Source organism: Ornithorhynchus anatinus, chromosome 16 (assembly GCF_004115215.2).
Source record: "Ornithorhynchus anatinus isolate Pmale09 chromosome 16, mOrnAna1.pri.v4, whole genome shotgun sequence".
Classification (NCBI taxonomy): domain Eukaryota; kingdom Metazoa; phylum Chordata; class Mammalia; order Monotremata; family Ornithorhynchidae; genus Ornithorhynchus; species Ornithorhynchus anatinus.
In genome coordinates, this window is record NC_041743.1 from 10520903 (window position 1) to 10542109 (window position 21207).

General features: G+C 46.8%; 1 protein-coding gene across 5 annotated transcripts in view; it reads right to left on the reverse strand.

The window, feature by feature from the left end:
* RGS8 (regulator of G protein signaling 8) overlaps positions 1–21207 on the reverse strand; it is a 41802-nt gene that overhangs the window by 10707 nt on the left and 9888 nt on the right. Inside the window, exons 1-6 of one of the 5 annotated variants that reach the window (XM_007668960.4) lie at positions 8794–9249; positions 8445–8518; positions 8024–8198; positions 6417–6548; positions 4202–4303; positions 3484–3548 (exon numbers count right to left, since the gene is read on the reverse strand). In XM_007668960.4, the coding sequence (XP_007667150.1) occupies positions 3484–3548; positions 4202–4303; positions 6417–6442 (193 nt within the window). In that variant the 5' untranslated portion in view covers positions 6443–6548; positions 8024–8198; positions 8445–8518; positions 8794–9249. Of the gene's footprint in view, positions 1–3483; positions 3549–4201; positions 4304–6416; positions 6549–8023; positions 8199–8444; positions 8519–8793; positions 9250–21207 lie in introns of those variants that run through there. The other 4 variants (XM_029081005.2, XM_029081006.2, XM_029081004.2 and 1 more) reach the window with 4 other exon arrangements.

Below are 21207 nucleotides of genomic sequence, written 5' to 3' on the forward strand. Positions count from 1 at the left end.
TCTTTGCACAAAATAGAAACAAAAAGATTCTCTACTCTTTCCAAATCCACACTGACCGCCAAACTCAACAATGGCTATGAAAATCAATCAATCATATTGACTGAGCAGTTCATGTGTGCAGAAGGTTGTAGGCACAGCAGTCTCTGCTGCTGCTGCTGAAGCTTCCCAGGGGCAGTCTGATCCTTGACTACAGGCTGTCCTTCCTTTCTTCATCAACTTTGGGGGCTGCTGGACCCAGAGGGACAGCACAAAAGAGTGTGGATGGCTCGGTGCGAGCAAACGCCACTACTGCCAAAACACATCAAGCTCAGATACTGCTCTTAGACACATAAAGCTTTCCCCTTCTCCCAACACTACAGTCCTTTGAGACAGAGGCAGCCCTCTACAGATCTCCTGATGAGGAAGACACAGCAGTGTCATTCTACAGCACCTTAGTGCCCATCCAATCTCTTCTCCCTTCTCCTCATGACCACCCCCAAGAGATGTAATGCTTACTCCTAGTGGTGTTGGACCAGAAATCGGGTCTGCCCGTTTTCAGGGAAACAGTGTGAGAGAGCTCATCTCCCAACGACACCCACACACACCCAGCTGAAAATATATCTACAGAGAAAAAGTAATTTCAAAGAAACATTCCCAAGCCTGAATTTTAAAAGACGGAATCACCTCAGTACATGCAAAAGAGTGAAAAGACAGATGTTTTTTTTGGGGGGGGAGAGGAAAAGAAATATCATTTGGAATTATTAAAACCACAAAAAACATCATGGAAGATTTATGGCTTTAATCTTCAGTTGTAGGTAATGATCAGATTGGAGGCTGGCTCTCTCTGTTCTCAAGAGACAAAAGTTAAATGCAGCCTCCTTTCCCAAGTCTCTGTGGCTTAATTGAAAGCCCAGCACACTTCTGATCAGTGACAGCCCCTCCTTAGGGAGCAGCATATAACTGGTCCCTTTGGAAAAGCTAAAAGCAGCCCTAATTGTGCCCCAATCTAAAGTCAAATTAATTAGATTTTTCAGGTACTCAATGCTCAGTAAAGATAAGCTGAAATCTAACTTTCTTCTAGTTTACCACAACAGAGCTCCACATAAAAGCTCAAAAATCTCTGCCAGAGGTGTCCAGATGGAGCCCCTTTGATCTCCACATAAATTCCAGCTTCAAGTTCATGGAGTGTTTTTCTAGCAGCACTAGCACGCAGTTACTCTGGAGTTATGGCTTGGGCAGAAGAACAAACTGGCAAGGATCATGTCTCCAACTCTACTATGTTGTGCTCTCCCAAGCACCTAGTACAGTGCTCCACACACAGTAGGAGCTCAGTAAATACCATTGATTGGTTGATGGATTGATTGTCCTGGCAGGAGGAAGCGGGGAGGGAAGAGAGGTTCCCTAACTCCTTGTTCCACCCACGCTCAGGGGATTCCCTAACACTTCCTCTCCAGGTCCTCTTGCTCTTCAGTACCTCTGAGGCTCCCTGGGCCAATGTTTCTGACGGTTCCCCATCCCCGCAGGGGGAGAATCAGAGAGGTGGAAGAAAGAGGGTAAAAAGACAATGGTAGAGGAGAAGAATAGAGGAGAGCCATTGATGTGGCAAGCCACAGGGGAGGGGATACCTCGGGATCAAGAAACAGTCATGGTAGCATTGGCGGGGGTCAAGAAGGGGAAGAGAGAAGGCCAGGTAAGGTGCAGGAGCAAGAAGCCCTCTGAAGGGTGTTTCAGTGATTGAGATAGGTGCATTTTGATTTTTGGACATTTGATTGTGGGTATTTAGTCAGTTGTATTTATTGAGTGCTTACTGTGTGCAAAGCACTGTACTGAGTGCTTGGAAGAGTACAGTGTAACAATACAATGTCACATTCCCTACACAACGAGCTCAGTGTAGAGGGTATTCAAGAATGGTGTGAGGACTTTGTTCGTATTTCTCTTTGGTATGACACACTCCTTCACACAGGAACTCCTTCAACAGGGATCTTCCTCCTTTGAGCCTAAATTCACTCTGTGCCCTATCTCATTTCTAGGTTAGGGCAGATGCCAGCCACAATCCTGTCTTGCAAGAAGAATCAAACCAAAGACACTCTTGAAATACTTTTCCTGTAATGACAGTGGCCTGCGGATCTCATCAGCTCCTCCCAGTTAAGGATCATCAGCCCAGGTAGGGTAGCCACGGAATAAGAAGTTAAAAGAGAGGTGTGGAACCTAATAAGTTGGGGAGATTTATAGGTAGCACAGAAGCATGGAAATAGTTGCATGTAACCAAACTTTGTGTTGATGGTTTAGTGGAAAGAGTATCAGCTTGAGAGTTAGAGGACCTGGTTTCTAATCCTGATTCGGCCATGCTCTGCCACTTATCAGCTGTGTGACTTTGGGAAAGTCACCTAACTTCTCTGTGTCTGTCACCTCATATGTAAAATGGGGATTAAGAATGTGAGCCTAATGTGGGACAACCTAATTACTTTGTATCTACCTCAGTACTTAGCACATAGTAAGTGCTTAACAAGTACCATAGTAACAATAATAATAATAATAATAATAATGTGTTGAGACAGACTTATTCTGCCAGAGGGCTGACACAGCCTGCTTTAATGTCAGCTCCACTTTGTATTCAAACAAGAATGCAACCTTTCAAGGATCTCAAGATACCCTAAATATCTTGTTTGATTAAGCCTCACAACAACTGTGGGACAGATAAGGAACAGTTGCTGTTGACCCCCATTTTGCAGACAAGGAATCCAAGAGCGCAGAGTTGAATCGACTAACTCTGGATCACACACAGAAAATCAATGCTGGAGGGTGAGATGGAGTTTTAACATGACTTTTGAGACTAGTGGAGCAGATGATGCTAATTGATTAATGAGTACTATGTCGGTCTAATTAAATTCCAGATCAAAAATCATGGTGGCTTTGCTAAGGACTGGGGATTGTTGGCAAAAGTATATGTGTTCTATAAATAGCATTACTGTGGTCACTATACCAGATAAATTTGCTGTTTCTTGAACACTAGAGTCAGTGAAGCCAGACTGCCTTAGTTTTGATATTTGTTTCATGAACTGTAACTGCGAAACTTCTCCAAGAATTTCATAGCATATTACTGAGCATCTGGGGAAATTTATTATATATCCAAGGGTATCACCCAGCATATGTTAAATTAAAGACAGTTTTTTTTTTTAAATCATCACACACCCAGGCCTCCCTATTATCAGATTGTTTCAATCTATTTTATGAGCAATTGTGTTGTGAAGCGCAAGGCATAGTGTGCTATGCCTATTTTCTCAGGGAGCAAAATGTGATGCTTGCGTGGTTACAGAGCAGGGGATTTAATCTGGATTTATGAGGAAGGGACCAGGTGGGAGTCAAGATTCCTGAGTGCCAATCATAGCTCTGTCTTTGAGTCTAAATGGTTTGTACCTCGTTGCAGAGAGAATGCGTACACATTGCACTTTGGGACACCTCTTAAAGCAGATAGTAAACAGTCAAGACACAATTTCTACTCACACTTATGGGAGAGGAGGACGTCGAAGGAATCTGCCCACCGCGTGGCCTCTTCTGTGGACAGCCTTCTGTCAAAAAAGGAAATAACATTACAGATGTTTTCAGCCAGGGACAGTGGGAATGGTACCTTAAAATGATCTCAGGAGATAGTTCTTTTGCCAAAGTAGGCTTGCAGGCTAGCAGGAATTCTGCCAAACCCCACAGGGTCCATTTTATAAGTTTTAAATCAGTAAAACATAAGAGTTTAGTCATACATTATGAAGTCAATAATCCAGTTACTACACCAAAATGTCAGCTTCAAGTATCTTTTGTCTCTTGAACATATTGTTTAAACACTCTGTGTCACATAGGACACGGGTGGGCTTGGGACAGAGTGACCAGACCCCAAAAGTCCAGAGCCATACAGGTAATTAGGTAGGGCCAGTTAAAGACTGTGGGTCTTGGGAAAGGGAAACCAATGCCAGAGGGCATAGGGAAGGGAGAAAAAAAAAAGGATGTGTCAAGTGGGAGGCAGATGGGGAGGAGGAGGAGGAGGAGGAAGGAAACGGGGAGTTGAATACTGTCAAATTCATCACGATTTGGAAGGGGAGGGATGGCCCTAGTCACTTGACCTCTTTGTCCAAAGAATAAGCAGCCCAGCTCCCAGTGGGCAGTGCAGCATGGGCCTCAGTTCGTCCAAGTGGTTTACAAGGAGGGAAAAGACTTGAAAGTCGACACTCACTTTAGAGCCCTGTTGGGCTTGTCTGGGAGAATAGCCGTGAAATCACTGCACGAATCTGATTTGTGAGACAAGCAACCCAGTCGAGTCCTCATCCCTTTGTTCCTGCAAAAGGACAGAAAAGAAGGGTAAAAAAGTAGGAAAAAAAGATCATAATTGCAAGGACATCTGAGTTTGTCCAGCTCTCCGTATGAATAGTTCTCTGACCGAATTGCCATCGAGATGGCTCTGGGGGTTTGATGAAGCAAGAGAAAGGACGTCGTGAAGATCATGGGATGGGTTACCTGCTTCCTAGATTATGGAACAGGTACCCTTGGCCCAGGAGTTAATGAGGAGCTGCTTGAAAGTTTATATGGCAAATCAGTTTGGAGTCAATGAAGGTCGTTAGCTTGGAAATGTTTCTTAATTAGTCTTCTCCACTGGGGAAGAGGATGAAGTTATTTCAAAATAGCAATCACAAGTTTGCCCTCCTCCAAAGAGGGCAAAATAGCAGCACTCCCAGATGGGAGAACACGCCCACAGCCCAGTCTCTCTGCCCCTCCCAACTCAGGATTGGGGTCCAAAAACAGAAGCCCTCCTCAAAGGTGGGAGCGTGAGAGGGTGGGGAAGGAGCAGGGAAAGGCTTTGGCCTGGAAGCAGGGAAATTCAGGATGGTCATTGCTGGACTCACTGCAGACAGTTAAAGTCAGGCAAAATCCATTTATGGCATTTAGGGGCTTGGCAGGAGTCATGGGGTGATGGGGAGTAAAAGGTCAGGAGACTTTAAAACTGACAGGTGGGCAGTATACCGACCACCCCCAAAGTCAGGGAAAATCCCCCCCCCACACACATTCCTAATCCATTTGCACTTTTCTTGCTTCCAGTGCGTTCTCTTAAGAAGAACGAGAAGGTCATGGCAATATGTAGGAATAGGAGGCTAGCCCTTCTCCAGCCCTGGATGAGGCTGCACTTCCCACCAACACCTACTATCTCCCTAAATGTCCTACGACCGTCTCCTGGCCTAACCTAGAACTTCCCTATCTATCCTCCCTTCACTTAAATCTTTCTCAGGCGAGCGAGCTACCAAGCATGGCAAGGCTAGGATGGAAAAGCCAACATTTCATCTGGATCTCCAACGATCCGGGTCCTGCCCCTTCTCCATGGACAACTGAGACTCTGTGCTCATGAGCCTAGTGGTTCCCTGAGCTAAAAACATTAGCTGAATGCAATAAGCCTCTCACCTGGCCCTGCGCCTTCCTAACAGAGAGAGACTCTGAATGGGCGTGTTCCCAGCCCGTGGGACCAACAGCACTCAGTGAAAGAGGCCCCGAGGCTCAGTGGCCAAGGCCCAAGCTGGGACTACTCCGAGCCTTGCCCCAGGTCCTTCCACAGACTGACAGTGTGGCTGGCCTCTCTAGCCCTCAGATTCCTCAAATGACCAAATGTCACAACTGTTTTGTCCAGGAGAACTAGATAGACAATGTGATTCTCACATGCTTGGCAAACTTAAATCAGAATGACCAATTAGGATCTTCAGATCCTTCTCTTAGGACCCGAGTCCTGTGCTTCTGTCCTGTGCTGGCATCCCTGCTAATGTTGCAATGAGACAAGGCTCAGATGGTTTTTCCTCCGGGCAGACTGGCCAAATGTGGGGTTTGGTCCTGGGCCAGAGAGACTGGTGGGCTGGAGGGTGGTAGAGCAGCACCTGGGGGGGTGGGGGCAGCAGGAATAGTTTGGGAGGGAGAAGGAGAAGAAGGGCAGGAGGGCCTGGATTATGACCCAAATCAGGGTCTGGGGACATCAGGCAAAGCTGCTTCCTCCTCCCTGCAGCATCTGTCCTAGCAAACTCGGCGAGGCTCGAATGTGGCTCGGTGAAATGTGACCGGCCCCATACTACCAGGCCCATTCATTCATCAGGCTGATGGCCGGGATCCAGGGCTGCAGCAGGGAGATGACCGGGGTGCCCCTGGACGGGCGGAGAATCTTTGGCTAAGGCAGTCCCCTCACCACCACCAGCCCCCACCGAGGCAACCGACCGCACCCCCTGCAAGGTGAGGCAGCGGTGATCCGCCCAGGAGGTCGGGAGGGTGGGCGAGGTGAAGAGTGGGAGCGGGGAGTGGGATGAAGCCATGAAATCACAGGGAAGCAAAAGCTTAGTCAGACATAAGCAGCGAGGAAGGAGGGAAGGCAGAGAAAGGAGATTTGGGGAAGAGGAGAATACATGTTGCTTTTCAGTTACCTCCGAGGCATCAGTAAGGCAGCCATGCAGGCATCCGATTATGGTTAACCCTTTAATGGGCTGGCTTGCAGGCCGTCAGGGCGGGAGGTAGGACTGCGGGGAAGAGGGAGTTACTCTCTCGCGTCCTCTCACCTAAAATCAAAGAATCCTCTGTAAAAGGAGGGGCAGCAACTCTGCTCCCAGGCCACTCTCTCCCCTCCCAGATGCCATCCAGGGGTGGAGGATCGATCGGGTCCTGCCCTAAAGGGAATTCGTTCTCCTGGTGCCCCTGGGGGGGTTTAAAGTCCCCAATGGGTCCGAGAACCTCAGTTCCCTGACCGACGCCCATAGGGTCCCGCTACCAAAACCCCCAGTCGAGGGCCATAGCTCTCTCTTTTTCTCTCCAAGGGTGCACTTCGTGCAGCTGGGCAAAGTGGGGAAACTAGCACTGCAGCTGGCAGACTACCACCTGCACCCACCCAGCCATTCCCCGACACAGAAAAGCCTAAAATATTGCTAGACCTCTCACATCTGCCTCTGTCCCCTCCCCACCAGTAGGAGGGGATGGGATTTGGAGGGGGGAAGAAAGGGGGAGAAGGCAGAGCAGCCACCCAGATCGCAGCCCTAGAACAAGTTAGTTATTTGGGGCCACTTTGCCCTGGGCTAGGGCAATCCACTTCCACTCCATGACTTTTCTATGCCCAGAGTCCCTGGCCCTTCCCTGGAGGGGAGAAGCAGATTGGTGAGGAAGGGCATTCAGGGAAGAGAAAGAGGAGCTATTGAGTTTAGTTGGGCCCAGTGACTCCCTCTAGGGCCAAATTCCACCCTCAGCCGCAGAGAAAGCCTAGAGAGTAGTGCACAGAAGGGAGGGTCCCCCTATGAGGCCGGCATTCTCCACCACCCCGTGCTCACCATTGGAGGCTCCATTTTAAAAGCTGCTTATGGCATAAACAATCGGCAAAACCCCTTTTCCCTCTGAACCAACATAGGATGATTGCATTACTACCCCCAAGTGCATTTCCTTAACTCCGACCACAGCAGTCTGCCTTCAACCACAAGGCAGCCGAAATCAATCCTTCTAACCCCTGAGCCCCTATGTATTTATTCCCTCATTCATAGGGTGCCGCCTACATGTGAGTACATGGCATGTGATCCTGACGGCCATGATTTTCTTTCCCGCTGCCCTGTGATCCTGGTGACCCCAAGCAGAGACCAGGGCCACTTCCAACCCATTGCCCCACATGAATTGGGCACGTTTGACAGTATTGTGGAGAGGGAGTCTTCTGTCCCTCCCTCTGCTCCCCTCCTGCAGCCTTGCCTACCATCTCTCCACACATCCCCGCTGCTCACTGCGGGACCCCCTGGCCTTCTGGGAGTCCCACATGGCTCTCTCCTGCTGTCTCTCCCAGATCTGCCGCCCCTCCATCCCAATGCCCCCATCTCTGCCCTGACTTGGGTCTCTTTGGTTCACCCTCCCCCAAAGCCACTGCCAATGCTACCTCTCCTCTCCCCAGCCCCTTCAGCCTCCCTCACCTCTGGCCTGACAGCTTGCTCAACCCAACATCTGATTCCTCAAAATGGGGGTCAGTAGGAAGCCATGTCTAGCATTATTGCCTTCACTTCCTTACCCCCCGCAGCCGATCTCCTCTTTCCCGCAATAGATTCCTGGGGCAAAAAGTTGGACTCGGCCCACTCAGAACTTCAACGTCGGGGGGGGTTCAGGGTGAGAGCTGTACCCCAAGGTGAGCACTCCCCCACCAAGACCTCAAGGAGACCACCAGGCTTGAGCACGCCAGGACATCCCTAAAGGGGAAGGGAGAGGGAGAAGAGAGAGGGCAGAAGAGAAAGAACCCACTCCAAGGAAGGAAACGAAGGGTTAAGAGCAAAAAAGCAGAGATTTCTAAGGGGTGGGGAGGGGGAGAGAAATTAAGAACCTCTGTGGACAGAAAGCAATCAATATGCACAGAGATTCAGTCTAATTAAATATGGATAATGCACTCTGCACAGACAGACACGGACGAGGGGGAGGGATAGAAGAAAGATACTTACTGCCTTTGACCTGTCGTCACAGCCTGTAGGTCCTTGCCAACTGTATGGTCAGAGGAGCTGCTGATTAAAGAGCTCTGAAGAGAGAACAGATCTACCTCTTAGCAGTCAAAACCTTGGCGGGGCGAGAAGCTCGAGCGTGCGTGCACACAAACACACACACATACACACACACACACGTACCCGCCTCCCACCACTTTCTCCACGCAGCAAGCGGTACGGCTGAAAAGCTCTCCTTTTGCCTGTCACATCCAGTAAACACTAAAGCAGCCGAACCCAGCAGGTGGTGGCTCAGCTTACACAGTCGAGTCAGCTCACCCATCTCATTGGTGGGCATAAAGGGGTTTCCTACCTGATCGGAGTCTGGACTGTCTCTCTTCGCCCTCCTCTTCCTCCCTCACCTGATACCCCCCGGTCCTCTGGCTTCAGTTACAGGCAAACCAGCATCCGCTCAAGGTTCTCCCTGCTTCCGAAACCCCGGCCGAGGGCGAGCAGACACAGGGTATTCCCTTCTTGCCACCCCTGATTAACCAGGGATCAAGCATCAGAAGGGAAGGGCCCGGCTCTGATGAGCCCGACTGGGGTTTCTGGATCGGTCGCTGCTCTGGGATCAGAGATCATCCGGCTCTTGCCCAGACAGCAGAGACGGCAGAGTGAAATCAAATCTATTAGCGTGCCGGGGAGGTGCCTTATTGGGTGTAACGGGATGTGATAAATGTGGAGGGAGCAACGTCTTCAGAACAGGTCACACATTTGAATTCTCCTCCATGCCTCATGGGACTGCTGGCCTCCCAATTTCTCCTGCACCTCATTACAGCGCAGTCTCCCCAGACCTGAAATTATCGCTCTCCACTCAGTGTCACACCCCTCAGCTGTCCTCTCACCACAGATACACATTTCTGGTCCACCCCCACTCAGAAACCGCTGCCTCACTTTCTCTGCACTACATCCCTCACCTATCTCTCTTAAAGCGAACTCTCCACATCCTCTCATCTCCTCCATCCGGCTCATTCCCCACTCCCTGTCCTACCTGGCCCTTTTCACCAAGCACGTCCACCTCCCTTTCATCACTTGGCAATCTCCCTGCCTCCTGCTGGTCCTCTGGCAACCAATAGGCCTCCCCCTCCCCCACCACTATTTGGTCCAATCTTGGTATTATCCCATTTTCTGTTCTTTCTGGTTATTACCACAATTCTACCTGAGTTTGCTTTTCCATCAGAATCCTCCTGGCCTCTAAGTCTAGTCCTGAAAGAACTTGAGTGCGATGACAAGTCTCGCCATCATTCTCCCTTTCTTGCTAGGCTCATCAAATCTCCCGTCCTCTGGCAGAAACCAACTCTGTCGAGAGACCTGGCCCTTGTTGGCTTTGTACTTGCTGGAAACACTCAGCTCCCGGAGACAGTGTCTGCCAGGATTGTGAGAGATTTCCAAAAGAAAGTGGCTACCGATTGCTTGGAAAGAGCCAGGCGAACTAAACGTTCACCTTGAAGCTGCTCCTTCAGAATCTGAATGCCGACAGTGAGATGATTTTGTCCATTCCCATTCAACTAGCTGAAGTCCTGGGTAGAGGAGAACCACCCGATCCCTCCACGGTGACTCATCATTTCACTCTAAGTCCATAGTGTCCTCCAGGAACCTTGCCTCAGTTTAGCCCAGGGCTCTGAGTGTACATCGAACACCGTATGTGAAATGTCCACTCTCTCACCTTCCACTCTACCCAAAACGTCCACTGATTCAAGCTCTGGTTTATGGGGTTCTGATACTGTTCTTAGTAAGATAGGGGATTTTGGACTTCATGAGGGTCGGAGGACCTGGGTTCTAATCCTGCTCTTCCACCTACCTGCTGAGTGACCCAGGGCAAGTCACTTAACTTCCCTGGGCTTCAGTTCCCCCATCTGCAAAATGGGGAGTCACTACCTGCTCTCCCTCCTACTTTGTGAGCCCCATGTGGGACCTGATTATCTCGTCCCTACCCCAGCACGTAGAACAGTGCTTGGAAAATAATTAGTGCTTAAGGCATACCGCAGTTATTACTAACATTATTATTATTATGATGATTATTCTAACACAGAGTCACTCAGACCAAGTGTTTCCTCTAATAAGGAATTGGGGGAAGAATACTTCCACTCCCTGAGGAGATAATAATGATAACAACAGTAATAATAATAATAGTTTGTTAAGCACTTATTATGTGCCAAGCGCTATTCTAAGCGTCCGGACAAATACTGGTTATTCAGTTTTGACACAGTTCTTATCCCACATGGGGCTCGATTTAAGTAGGAGAGAGGACAGATATTTAATTCCCATTTTGCAGTTGGGAAAACTGAGGCACAGAGAAGTCAAATACCTTAACCAAAGTCAAACAACAGGCAAGTGGCAGAGCAGTGATTAGAACCCAAGGTTCGAGTTCTAGGCCCATGCTCTTTCCACTAGGCCATACTCCTTTGATTTATTTAGATTAAGTAATATGTTTTAAGGTCTAGAACTGGGGATGCCCTCTCAGTGGGGAAGAAGGGTTCAGACTGATTCATTTAGGAGTGGCTTAAGACCAAGAAAGCTGCCTTCTTTCAGATGAACACTTAAATCAACTAAAGCAACGTAATAGAATTTCAAAGGAAGACATTAGAAAGATCCGCAAATAACAAAACCATCCATGGTACTTACTGAGCACTTACTAGGTGCAGACCACTGTAATAAGCACTTGGAAAAAAAGGAATAAGGAATGAAAAACCAAGGGATGCAGTTAAACGTTTTTCATAGAAAAGGTGGAAGAAAAACAATAGTGCCGACAGGTAAATGAACTTATTTGAATAAGGAGAAAGGATTGGGAAAGTCAGCAAATTGTTATACCCAAACCCAAGAAGCAGCGATGAAAACAGCATCACCATATGAGAAAAGATGGAAACCCTGGTTGGAGGCAACCCCCCACTGTAAAGATGCAGAGGGAAAAGAGAAAGAAGCGCGCTCTAAGAAAGAAGTTGTACAGCAGAGAAGCTAGCTCTCTAGAGCATACAGTTTCACGGCCTGGGGTCTGTATTTTCTTACTTATTCATTGGCCTCTTGGTGCCTTTTCTCAAAGGAGATGAGAGGGGATTGCAAATAATCTACACTGACAAAACGAAAGACAGAGAGCTGGGTGACAAACAGGGCTGAACGGCAGAGAGCCATAGAATCCCGAGGCTGACCGGAATCTTTGAAGAGAATCAGGGAACATGACTTTTATCGTACTCTCCCAAGCACTTAGTACAGTACTGTGCACACAGTAAGCTCTCAAAAAATGCAAATGATTGATTGATTGGGCCGCCCCTCTGCCTCCAGGCAATGGGTTTGTTAGAGTCACACCTTGAATTTGCTGCATCAAGCTAACCGCTACATTTGGTTATGTACCCCTTAAGCACTTTTATACTCAACCAAGCCCCACAGTACTGAAGTAAATATTTTTGTAATCTTACTATTTCCTATCCCTAATCTATTGTAACACCTGTCTTCTCCTGTAGACTGTAAAGTCCTTGGGAGAGGGGATTGCATCTCCCAACTCTGTTAACTTGTACTTTCCCAAATACCTAGTTTGGTGCTCTGCGCACAGTAAGCACTCAATAAATTCCATTGATTGCTTGATTTAAGAGAGATGGGCACAACTGGTGTAATCAGCAGGAAGCTGCAAAAGAAGAGCACATGACAAAGACCTCTGTACAGAGTTTAATCCAGGGGTTTTCAACCTATTTTAGAAGCTGTATTCCGGCAGCCTCAAAGTTTCACCTGATGGATTTCCCATTATATATGCACCCCATTTGTCCACATCTCTCTTCATATGTCCCTCCTCTGATACACACACACACACACACACACGCGCACACACACACACCTGCATTCACATCTCACAGGAGTGGATCGTCATTAATGACATCCTTTGTTCTAGGAACTTGGGGAAACCTCTAGTATGAGAAACTCATGGCCCCTGCCCTCAACCAAACTCCACTTTAAAGGGAAAGACATAAATAAGTAAAAGAGTAAGCACAGAGACAAATGATCAAACCCAAAGTAAGAGATTAAATAATTAGATTGTCGAAAACTAAGCAGAATGTCTGAGGGAGTGACATGACCAAGAAGGTGGGGGGACTAATTAGGGAAGACTTCCTGGAGGAGATGACTTTTTAGAAGGGCCTTCAAGGTGGAGAGGGCTGTGGTTTGACAAATTTGAAATGAGAGGGAGTTGAGCAGTAGCAAAGGCAGCTTATTGGTCAATTCAGGTAATGTTTCCTGTTGGAAAACATTCTTCTACTTTATATAAATATTTTATTATTATTATTATCAAAGGCCATCAAATCATTTCCGATTCATAGCGACTTTGTGGATATATTTTTTCCAGAACGTCCTATCTTCTGTCACAATTTGTAACTTTGCCAATGGTTCTTCCATTACTGTTGTTATGGTTTCTATCCATCTAGCTGCCGGTTTGCCTCTTCCACATTTTCCCTGGACGTTTCCTAGCGTTAGTGTCTTCTCCAGAGGATTAGTCCTCCTGATGTTGTGTCCAAAATATGCTAATCTAAGTCAAGTCATTTGGCCTTCTAAAGACCACAGTGGCTTAATTCACTCCAAAACCCATATGTTTGGTTTTTTTTAATTGATATCGTGGTTCAGTGATCAATCGATCAGTTCATCAGTGGTATTTATTGGGCACTTATTGTGTGCAAAGCACTGTACTAAGCGCGTGGGAGAGTCCGATGCAACAGAGTTGGTGGACACATTTGCTGCCCACAAGGAGCTTCCAGTCTAGAGGAGGAACTTGCATCAGTGAGGGTGCACTGTCCCGGACTTCAACGCTCCTCGTCGGCTGATTCCCTTTCCCCTACCAGCTTTCTTCCCTGCTATGGCCCAGGATGCCCTCGTCTCACCTCCCAAGTGAACCTTCTCACTCTTCCTCAGCTCGAGACCCTCTCATCTCTGCCCCATCATTGTTCATGCCCAAAACCCTAGAAGGATTGCCATTCTCCCCCTCAAATCGCCAAACCACAGTCCTCCTCCACCTTCAAAAATCTTCCCAAAAGACCACCTCCTGTTTCTTTAGGAGTTTACCCTATTTTATCATTTGTATCTTCGTTTTCACTCTTTTACAGTCCTGTTGGGCTGTGTCTAATTCCTACCTGTGTTTTCTCTCCCAGTGCATAGTACAGTGCTCTGCACACAGTAAGAGCTTAATCAGTGCAAACTACAATAGTATTAGTACTATTGTACATGTGACAATTTGGGTTCATTTGTTTCACACATCAGCCTGAAAACAGTGCTGAAGGTTAAAAAAAAAAACTTAACCAGAACACCACCAGCCCCCACCAGCCCCACCACCCGGATAGCAAGTGAGCCAGGATTAATTGGCAAGGCGCTAGAAGGACATTGTGCCAAAGATGGAATAATAGGAATTTTACTGATGCTGCTACCTTCTCCTGTTACTCTGTCCTATGTATTCTTGTTAGAGAAGCAACGTGGCCTAGAAAGACAGAGCATGGACCTGGGAGTCAGAAGGATCTGGATTCTAGTCCTAACTCTGCCATTTGCCTGCTGTGTGACCTTGGGCAAGTCACTTAACTTCTCTGTACCTCAGTTACCTCATTTGTAAAATGGGAATTAAGACTGTAAGCCCCATGTGGGACAGGGACTATGTCCAAACTGATTAGCTTGTGTCTGCCCCAGTGTTTAGCACAGAGTGTGGCACATAATAAGCGCTTAACAAATACCATAAAAAAACCTCCTCATCATCATCATGGTATTTATTGATGCTTATTATGTGCAGAGCACTGAACTAAATACTTGCGAGAGTACAGTATAACAATACAAGAATTAGCAGACATGTTCCCTGTCTGTAATGATCTTACAGTCTAGAACAGTGCCTGGCACATAGTAAGCACTTAACAAATACCATAATTATTATTAGAGGACTATAAGACGGGGGTGAACTCTTAGAAAGTGGTCTGGGCAGCAGATTGAAATATGAACTGGAGTGGAGAGAGAGAGGAGGCATGGAGGCCAGCACGGAGAGTGATGCAGTAGTCAAGGTGGGATATGATAAGTGCTTAGATTAATGTGGTAGCAGTTTGGGTGGACAGGAAAGGATAGATTCTAGAAACGTGGTGATAGAATGGACAGGTGACATTTCATATGGGTTGAAGGTGAGAGATGAGTTGAGGATATTGCCAAGGTTAATAAGTTAAGTTAGAGAAGCACCATGCATAGTGGATAGAACATGGGCATGGGAGTCAGAAGGTCATGGGTTCTAATCCTGGCTCCTCCACTTGTCTGCTATGTAACCCTGGGCAAGTCACTTCCCTTCTTTGTGTCCCAGTCACCTCATCTGTAAAATGGGGATTGAGACTGTGAGCCTCACATGAGACAGGGACTGTGTCCAACTTGATTTGCTTGTACCCACCCCAGTGCTTGTGGATCCTATGTATCCACATAGTAAATGCTTAACAAATACTATTATTATTCATTCATTCAGTTGTATTTATTGAGTGCTTACTGTGTGCAGAGCACAGTACTAAATGCTTGGAAAGTACATTTCAGCAAAAAAGAGAGACAATCCCTGCCCAGTCTAGAAGAGGGGAGACAGATATCAAAATGAGTAAACAGGCATCAATATAAATAAATAGAATTGTAGATATACATGTATTCCTAAGTGTTGTGGGGCAAGGGGTAGAACAAAGGGAGCGAGGCAAGGTGAGGCAAAAGGGAGGGGGAGCAGAGGAAAAGGGGGACTTAATCTGGGAAGGCCTCTTGGAGGAAATGAGCCTTTAGTAGGGCTTTGAAGATGGAAAGAATGATTGGCGGATTTGAGGAGGGAGGGCGTTCCAGGCCAAAGGTAGGACGTAAGCCAGGGGTTGATGACGGGATAGGTGAGATCGAGGCACAGTGAGAAAATTAGCACCAGAGGAGTAGAGTGTGCGGGCTGGGATGTAGAAGGGGAGAAGAGAGATGAGGTAAGAAGGGGCAAGGTGATGGAAAGCTTTGAAGCTAATAGTGAGGAGTTTTGTTTTATACGAAGGTTGATAAGCAACCACTGGAGATTTTTGAGGAGGGGACTGACATGCCCAGGACGTTTATGTAGAAGGATAATCTGGGCAGCAGTGTGAAGGATGGACTGAAGTGGAGAGAGACAGGAGGTTGGGAGATCAGAAAGGAGGCTGCTGCAGTAATCTAGTCGGGACAGGATGAGTGCTTGTACCAATGTGGCAGCAGTTTGGGTAGAGAGGAAACGGTGGATCTTGGCAATGTTGTGAAGGTGAGAATGACAGGATTTGGTGACGGATTGGATATGATGGGTGAATGAGAGAGCAGAGTCAAGGATGACACCAAGGTTGTGGGCTTGTGAGATGGGAAGGATAATTATATTATTATTATTGTTGTTGTTATTTCTACCCATCCTTACTGTTGGGTTTATATGTTTAAGTGAACATTCAGTTCTTATTCCTGATTCCACTGTTTGTAAATATTTTTAAGCCTGTTTATCCTTTAGAGTGTAAGCTTCTTGTGGGCAGGGAGCAAGTATCATGCTTCCATTGTACCTTTCAGGTGCTTATTATAGTAAATTGCACCCAGTGGCTACTCAATAAATTCCATTACTACTTCTCCTACATCTACACCTACAGGACCCCTGCCATGTTCTCAGGTTGGTCTGGGGATAACGGGCATCACTGGTTCAGCCCTACATTATCCTCGGAGGCTCTACCAGGATCACCTGGTAGACCTGGTAGACCTAATGGACTGGTTAATGAGCCCATCCCTTGTGCCCAATGGGCCTGAAGTGGGACGTCCATTCACTCCTGGGCTTGGCAGGGCTGAGGCCAGCCTCCAGCTCATTTCTAGACCCCCCACCAGATTCTGGGGCCAGTCCAAGAATCTGCCTCCTGACAGATTGGGAGAGATCCCATAATAGTAGTAAGAGGAGGAGGAAGAGGAGGAGGAGGAGGGGTAATAACATTTATTCAATGCTTGCTGTGGCCAGCGTGCTGTATTAAGCCCTGGGAAAGAATACACGGCTGGGAATTAGTCACTGTCTTTTCCTGGAGAAGGTGGGTTTTCAGGAGGGCTTTGGTTTCTGTGGTTTCACAGATTTTTTTTAATGGTATTTGTTAAGCTTTTACTATGTGCCAGGCACTGTTCTAAGCTCTGGGGTAGATACAAGGTAATCAGGTTGGACACAATACCTGTCCCACATGGGGGCTCACAGTCTTACTCCACCTTTTACAGATGAGGGAACTGAGGCACAGAGAAGTGACTTGCCCAAGTTCACACAGCAGACATGTAGCACAGCTGGGACTAGAAATCAAGTCCTTCTGACTCCCAGGCCCATTCTCTATCCACTGGGCCATGCTTCTTTTCAATTGAAGAGAAAGGGAGTTCCTGGAAGTTAGAAAAATATGAGCAAGAGGTCAGAGGTGGAGGAGTCAAGGGTGAGATGCCGTGAGGTTAGCTTGGGCAGAGTAAAGAGCACAAGCTGGGGAGTACAAAATGAAGAGAGCAGATATGAAAGAGGAAGCAAATTGGGGAGAGCCTTGAAACCAAAGGCCAGGAGTTTCTTGCTTAATGCAGAGAAAATGGATAGCCATTGGAGGTTTTCGTGGAGCGGAGAAACTTGTGCCGAAAGATGGACAGCAGACTATAATGTAAATTGAGGAGGGTCAAGATTGGAGTCATGGAAGTCAGGGAGGAGGCTCAAACAATAGTCTAGTCAGGTGATGGGGGCCCTTGAACCAGCGTGGTGGCCATTTGAGGAGAAAGAAAAGGGTGGATTGGGAAATATCATGGAAGAAAAATCAACAGGATTCAGTGGTAATGTTAATGTGAGGGTTGAAAGACAGTCAATCAATCGTATTTATCGAGCGTTACTGTGTGAAGAGCACTATCCTAAAGCATTTGGGAGAGTACAAAATAACAGAGTTGGTAGACACATTCTCTGACAGCGAGGAGTTGAAGATGACACCGAGGTTGCTGCCTTCTGGGACAGGGAGGATGGTGGTATTGTCAATTGTGATGAGAAAGTTAGGAGGAGGAGTGGGTTTAGGAGGGAAGATTTTAGCTTGCTTGAGTCAAGCAGGAAGCAGAAGAGTTCACGAAGGAGACACTTGTACATAGTTTAATCTTATAAAGAGATTGTTGATTCTTAAAACATGCAGTGACTAATTTGATTACCAATGAAGGCACACCATTTCCTAATCCTATTCTTAAAGCTCTCCAAAGATAAAGATTCCCCAGTCCTTCATGACCACCTTTACCGTAAAGAGATTCTCTGTTTAAATAAATATTGTTTCTTTTTTCTTTTCATTTCTCCTGCATCTGCCAACAAACCTGACCTTTCAGTCCTTTCAGTCTGACTCCCACTTGGACCTTTAGAGAATCGCACAGTGCTTATCGGAAATGACTCAAACCTTTGACCATTCCAGTCACCGGGAGGTGGTGGTCAGCCATGAAGGTTGGAGCACTTCTGTATAGGGAGTCAGGGGACTGGTATTCATTTCCCGGCTGCATTCATCAGTCATTCTGTGAACGGCCTCTATCCCAATGCTTTACTATGTCTCCATGTCTTCATTTATAAATTGAAGGGCTTCTCAGGGTTGGTATGAGGCTTAATGAGAAGATTTCAGTGGAGCAAATTGGTATCGGCCCCCTGGGACCTATCACCTCCTTGCTGCATTTCTTTGACTCATCAGTCGTGAAACAGCTGAGTGGGGATGGGAAACCAACCCCCAGTATTGGATGGCAAGGCTGCCTAAACTGGCTGTCTGGGGATCTTCTGCCCTACAGAGTTTGAGCAGAAAAATGAAGCTGCTTCAGGGTTCTGATTGCAGAGGATTCTGGGACAGACTAACACCCCTCCTCCAAGTCTCCTCTGAGGCATTTGACATTCCAGGGGAAATTGCTGAAACAGCACTCTTCCCCCTATGTGCTAGAGGTCGTTAGGGGCTAGAGAGAGTCTCCAGGCTCACCCTGTCTGTACCAGTATGCACTCAGGTCTGCAAAGTCACTCCACAATTTGGTGATCCAGGCTCAGGCACTCAATGGACACTCAGTGATTAGCCATTGTGTGACAGGGGACTTCTAGAGTTCCCCAGAAGTGACATGTTGTTGTCCCTCTCCAGTGGCTATCAAGCACTTGGAATGCCTGGTGTCTGATTCACTGACTTGCATCTTGTTAATCAATCAATCAATGGTATTTATTGAGCACTTACTGTGTGCAGAGCACTATACTAAGCTCTTGGGAGAGTGCAATATAACAGAATTGGTACACATTTTCCCTGTCCACAACGAACTCCCAGTCTGTAGTCTTGTTAGCCGGAGAACAGAACTGGGAAGGTGGTGTAAGGGGGTGGAAATCCAAGCACGAATGGTCCCTGGGACTCTGCAGTTGCCTTTCCCGTACACTAGGTCAGCAATGACTAGAGAAGCAGCATGGCTCAGTGGAAAGAGCCCGGGTTTGGGTGTCACAGGTCATGGGTTTGAATCCCGGCTCTGCCACTTGTCAGCTGTGTGGCTGTGGGCAAGTCACTTAACTTCTTGGTGCCTCAGTTACCTCATCTGTAAAATGGGGAATAACTGTGAGCCTCACGTGGGACAACCTGATTACCCTGTATCTACCCCAGCGCTTAGAACAGTGCTGTGCACACAGTAAGCACTTAACAAATACCAACATTATTATTATTATTATCCAGGAGCTGGGGGAGTTCATGTCATTCACATACAAGCACAGAAAATGTCATTAAATTGAAGATAAAGAGAATTAAATTTTAAAATGCAATAATTTAAAAAGCCTTGGTGAGGGAGCAGATTTATTGCAGAGTGCTCCTAAAATGGCACTTGTATGTTTATTTAACCCATTTACTGTCCTGGATTGGATAGTATTTAAAGGCTTTTAATAAAATGGCCATTTTGGTATTAGACTACCCAACAGGCTAAAGCTCTTCTGCAAATCTTTTAAAAGCAATTTCCACTTCCTAATGTCCTAGTAACAACAGAAACAAGAATCAACACATGCTACATTGATTAAGGGTTGCTACAGAGACTAGAAGCCCCCCCTTCCCCAAGGAATTGTAGGACAGGAAGAGGCCACTTGGCTAAGCAAGTCTTTTTCCCAAGGAGTTCTCAACTCCCCCACGCCACCCTACCTCTTCCCAGGCCATTTGTGCTTTTGTAGGGACCTACAAACTGTGATACACTACCAGAACGATTGCTGATGGAAGTGGGGTGTTCTGGGAGAGATGAATCCATGGCATCGCTATGGGTTGGAGATGACGGCATAAGACAAGACAAGACACATATATGTACAATTTCAGTTATACTGTCACTGCTCTATTCTCCAGGGAGAACCCAGATCCCAAATCATTTTTGCAGGCATCCTAAAACCACCCTCTCTCCCATTTCTAAAATGAGCCAATGACGGGAGGATCAATGACGGGAGCAAGTCCGGGTGATACAGAAGGGAGTGGGAGAAGAGGAGAGAAAAGCTTTGTCAGGGAAGTCTTCTTGGAGGAGATGTGCCATCAATAAGGTTTTTAAGTGGGGGAGAGCAGTTATTTGTCTGATATGAAGAGAAGGGCATTCCAGGCCAGAGGCAGGATGTGGGCGAGAAGTCGGCAGTGAGGTAGACAAGATCAAGGTACAGTGAGGAGTTTAGCATTAGAGGAACGAACTGTGTGGGCTGGGTTGTAGTAGGAGAGTAGCGAGGTGAGGTAGGAGGGGGCAAGGTGACTGAGTGTTTTAGAGCCAGTGGTGACGAGTTTTTGTTTGATGTGGAGGTGGATGGGCAACCCCTGGGGTTTCTACCAAAGTGGGGAAACATGGTCTGAATGTTTTTGAAGGAAAATGATATAGGCAGCAGAGTGCCTACCTGAGCATGTCCATAATGAGGAAAAAGTCAAAGAGGTGAGAGATTGTGTGGGGGGAGGCGGGGAGAGAGAGTGAGAAAGAGAGAGGTGGAGTTCTCCAAGGAACCCAGTGAAAACATTACACATTAGAGAAGCTATCTCATTTAGTGGAAGTGACACTGGCCTGCCAGCTAGGATCATTTAGCTCTCCAGTAGGGTATGACCCTGACTTATTGTGTGTCCTCAGTTAAACCCTATCAACTTCTCGGTTTGTCCATCTGTATAATAGATATTTTAATAACTGCTACATCTCCATTTTACAGGCATATTATGCAGATTCATTGGATGATGTCTGCACAGCTCTGTGAACAGCTTGGAGAAAGGTGCTATAAAAATAGAAAGTTATTATTTCAGGATTCATCCTCACCTCCTACCTTATAACTAACTGAGATGAAGTGAGGATTTGTAAGAAAATTTGTTTGTAAAACACTTTCAGCTATTTATGCAAAAAGGTGTTATATAAGCTTCTTACTCTTCATCTCCATCCTTTCTTCTCTAATCTTCTCTTTCCTCCACTTTGGCCCGCACACCCTCAACTGATCCCATCTTCCCTCATTTTCCTCTTTTCCTCCACCCCTTCCATCATGCTTTGCCCTATAAATGTACCACATAGAAACAACACTAACATTGAAAGATGGGGGCTCAGTGGATGCTTAGCCCATAACAACCCATCTAAATCTGCTGTTAAAACAAATAGTTGTGTCAGAGCTGTGAAAACCAGTTCTGTCATCTCAGTTCAGTACTGTACTGAAATATTCTGCCTTCCAGAACCCAACCCCATAATCTGTAAGGATCAGTAATAAAGTGTAGCAAAATCAAATGGGCCTGAGACAAGTGGGAAATTATGGGCA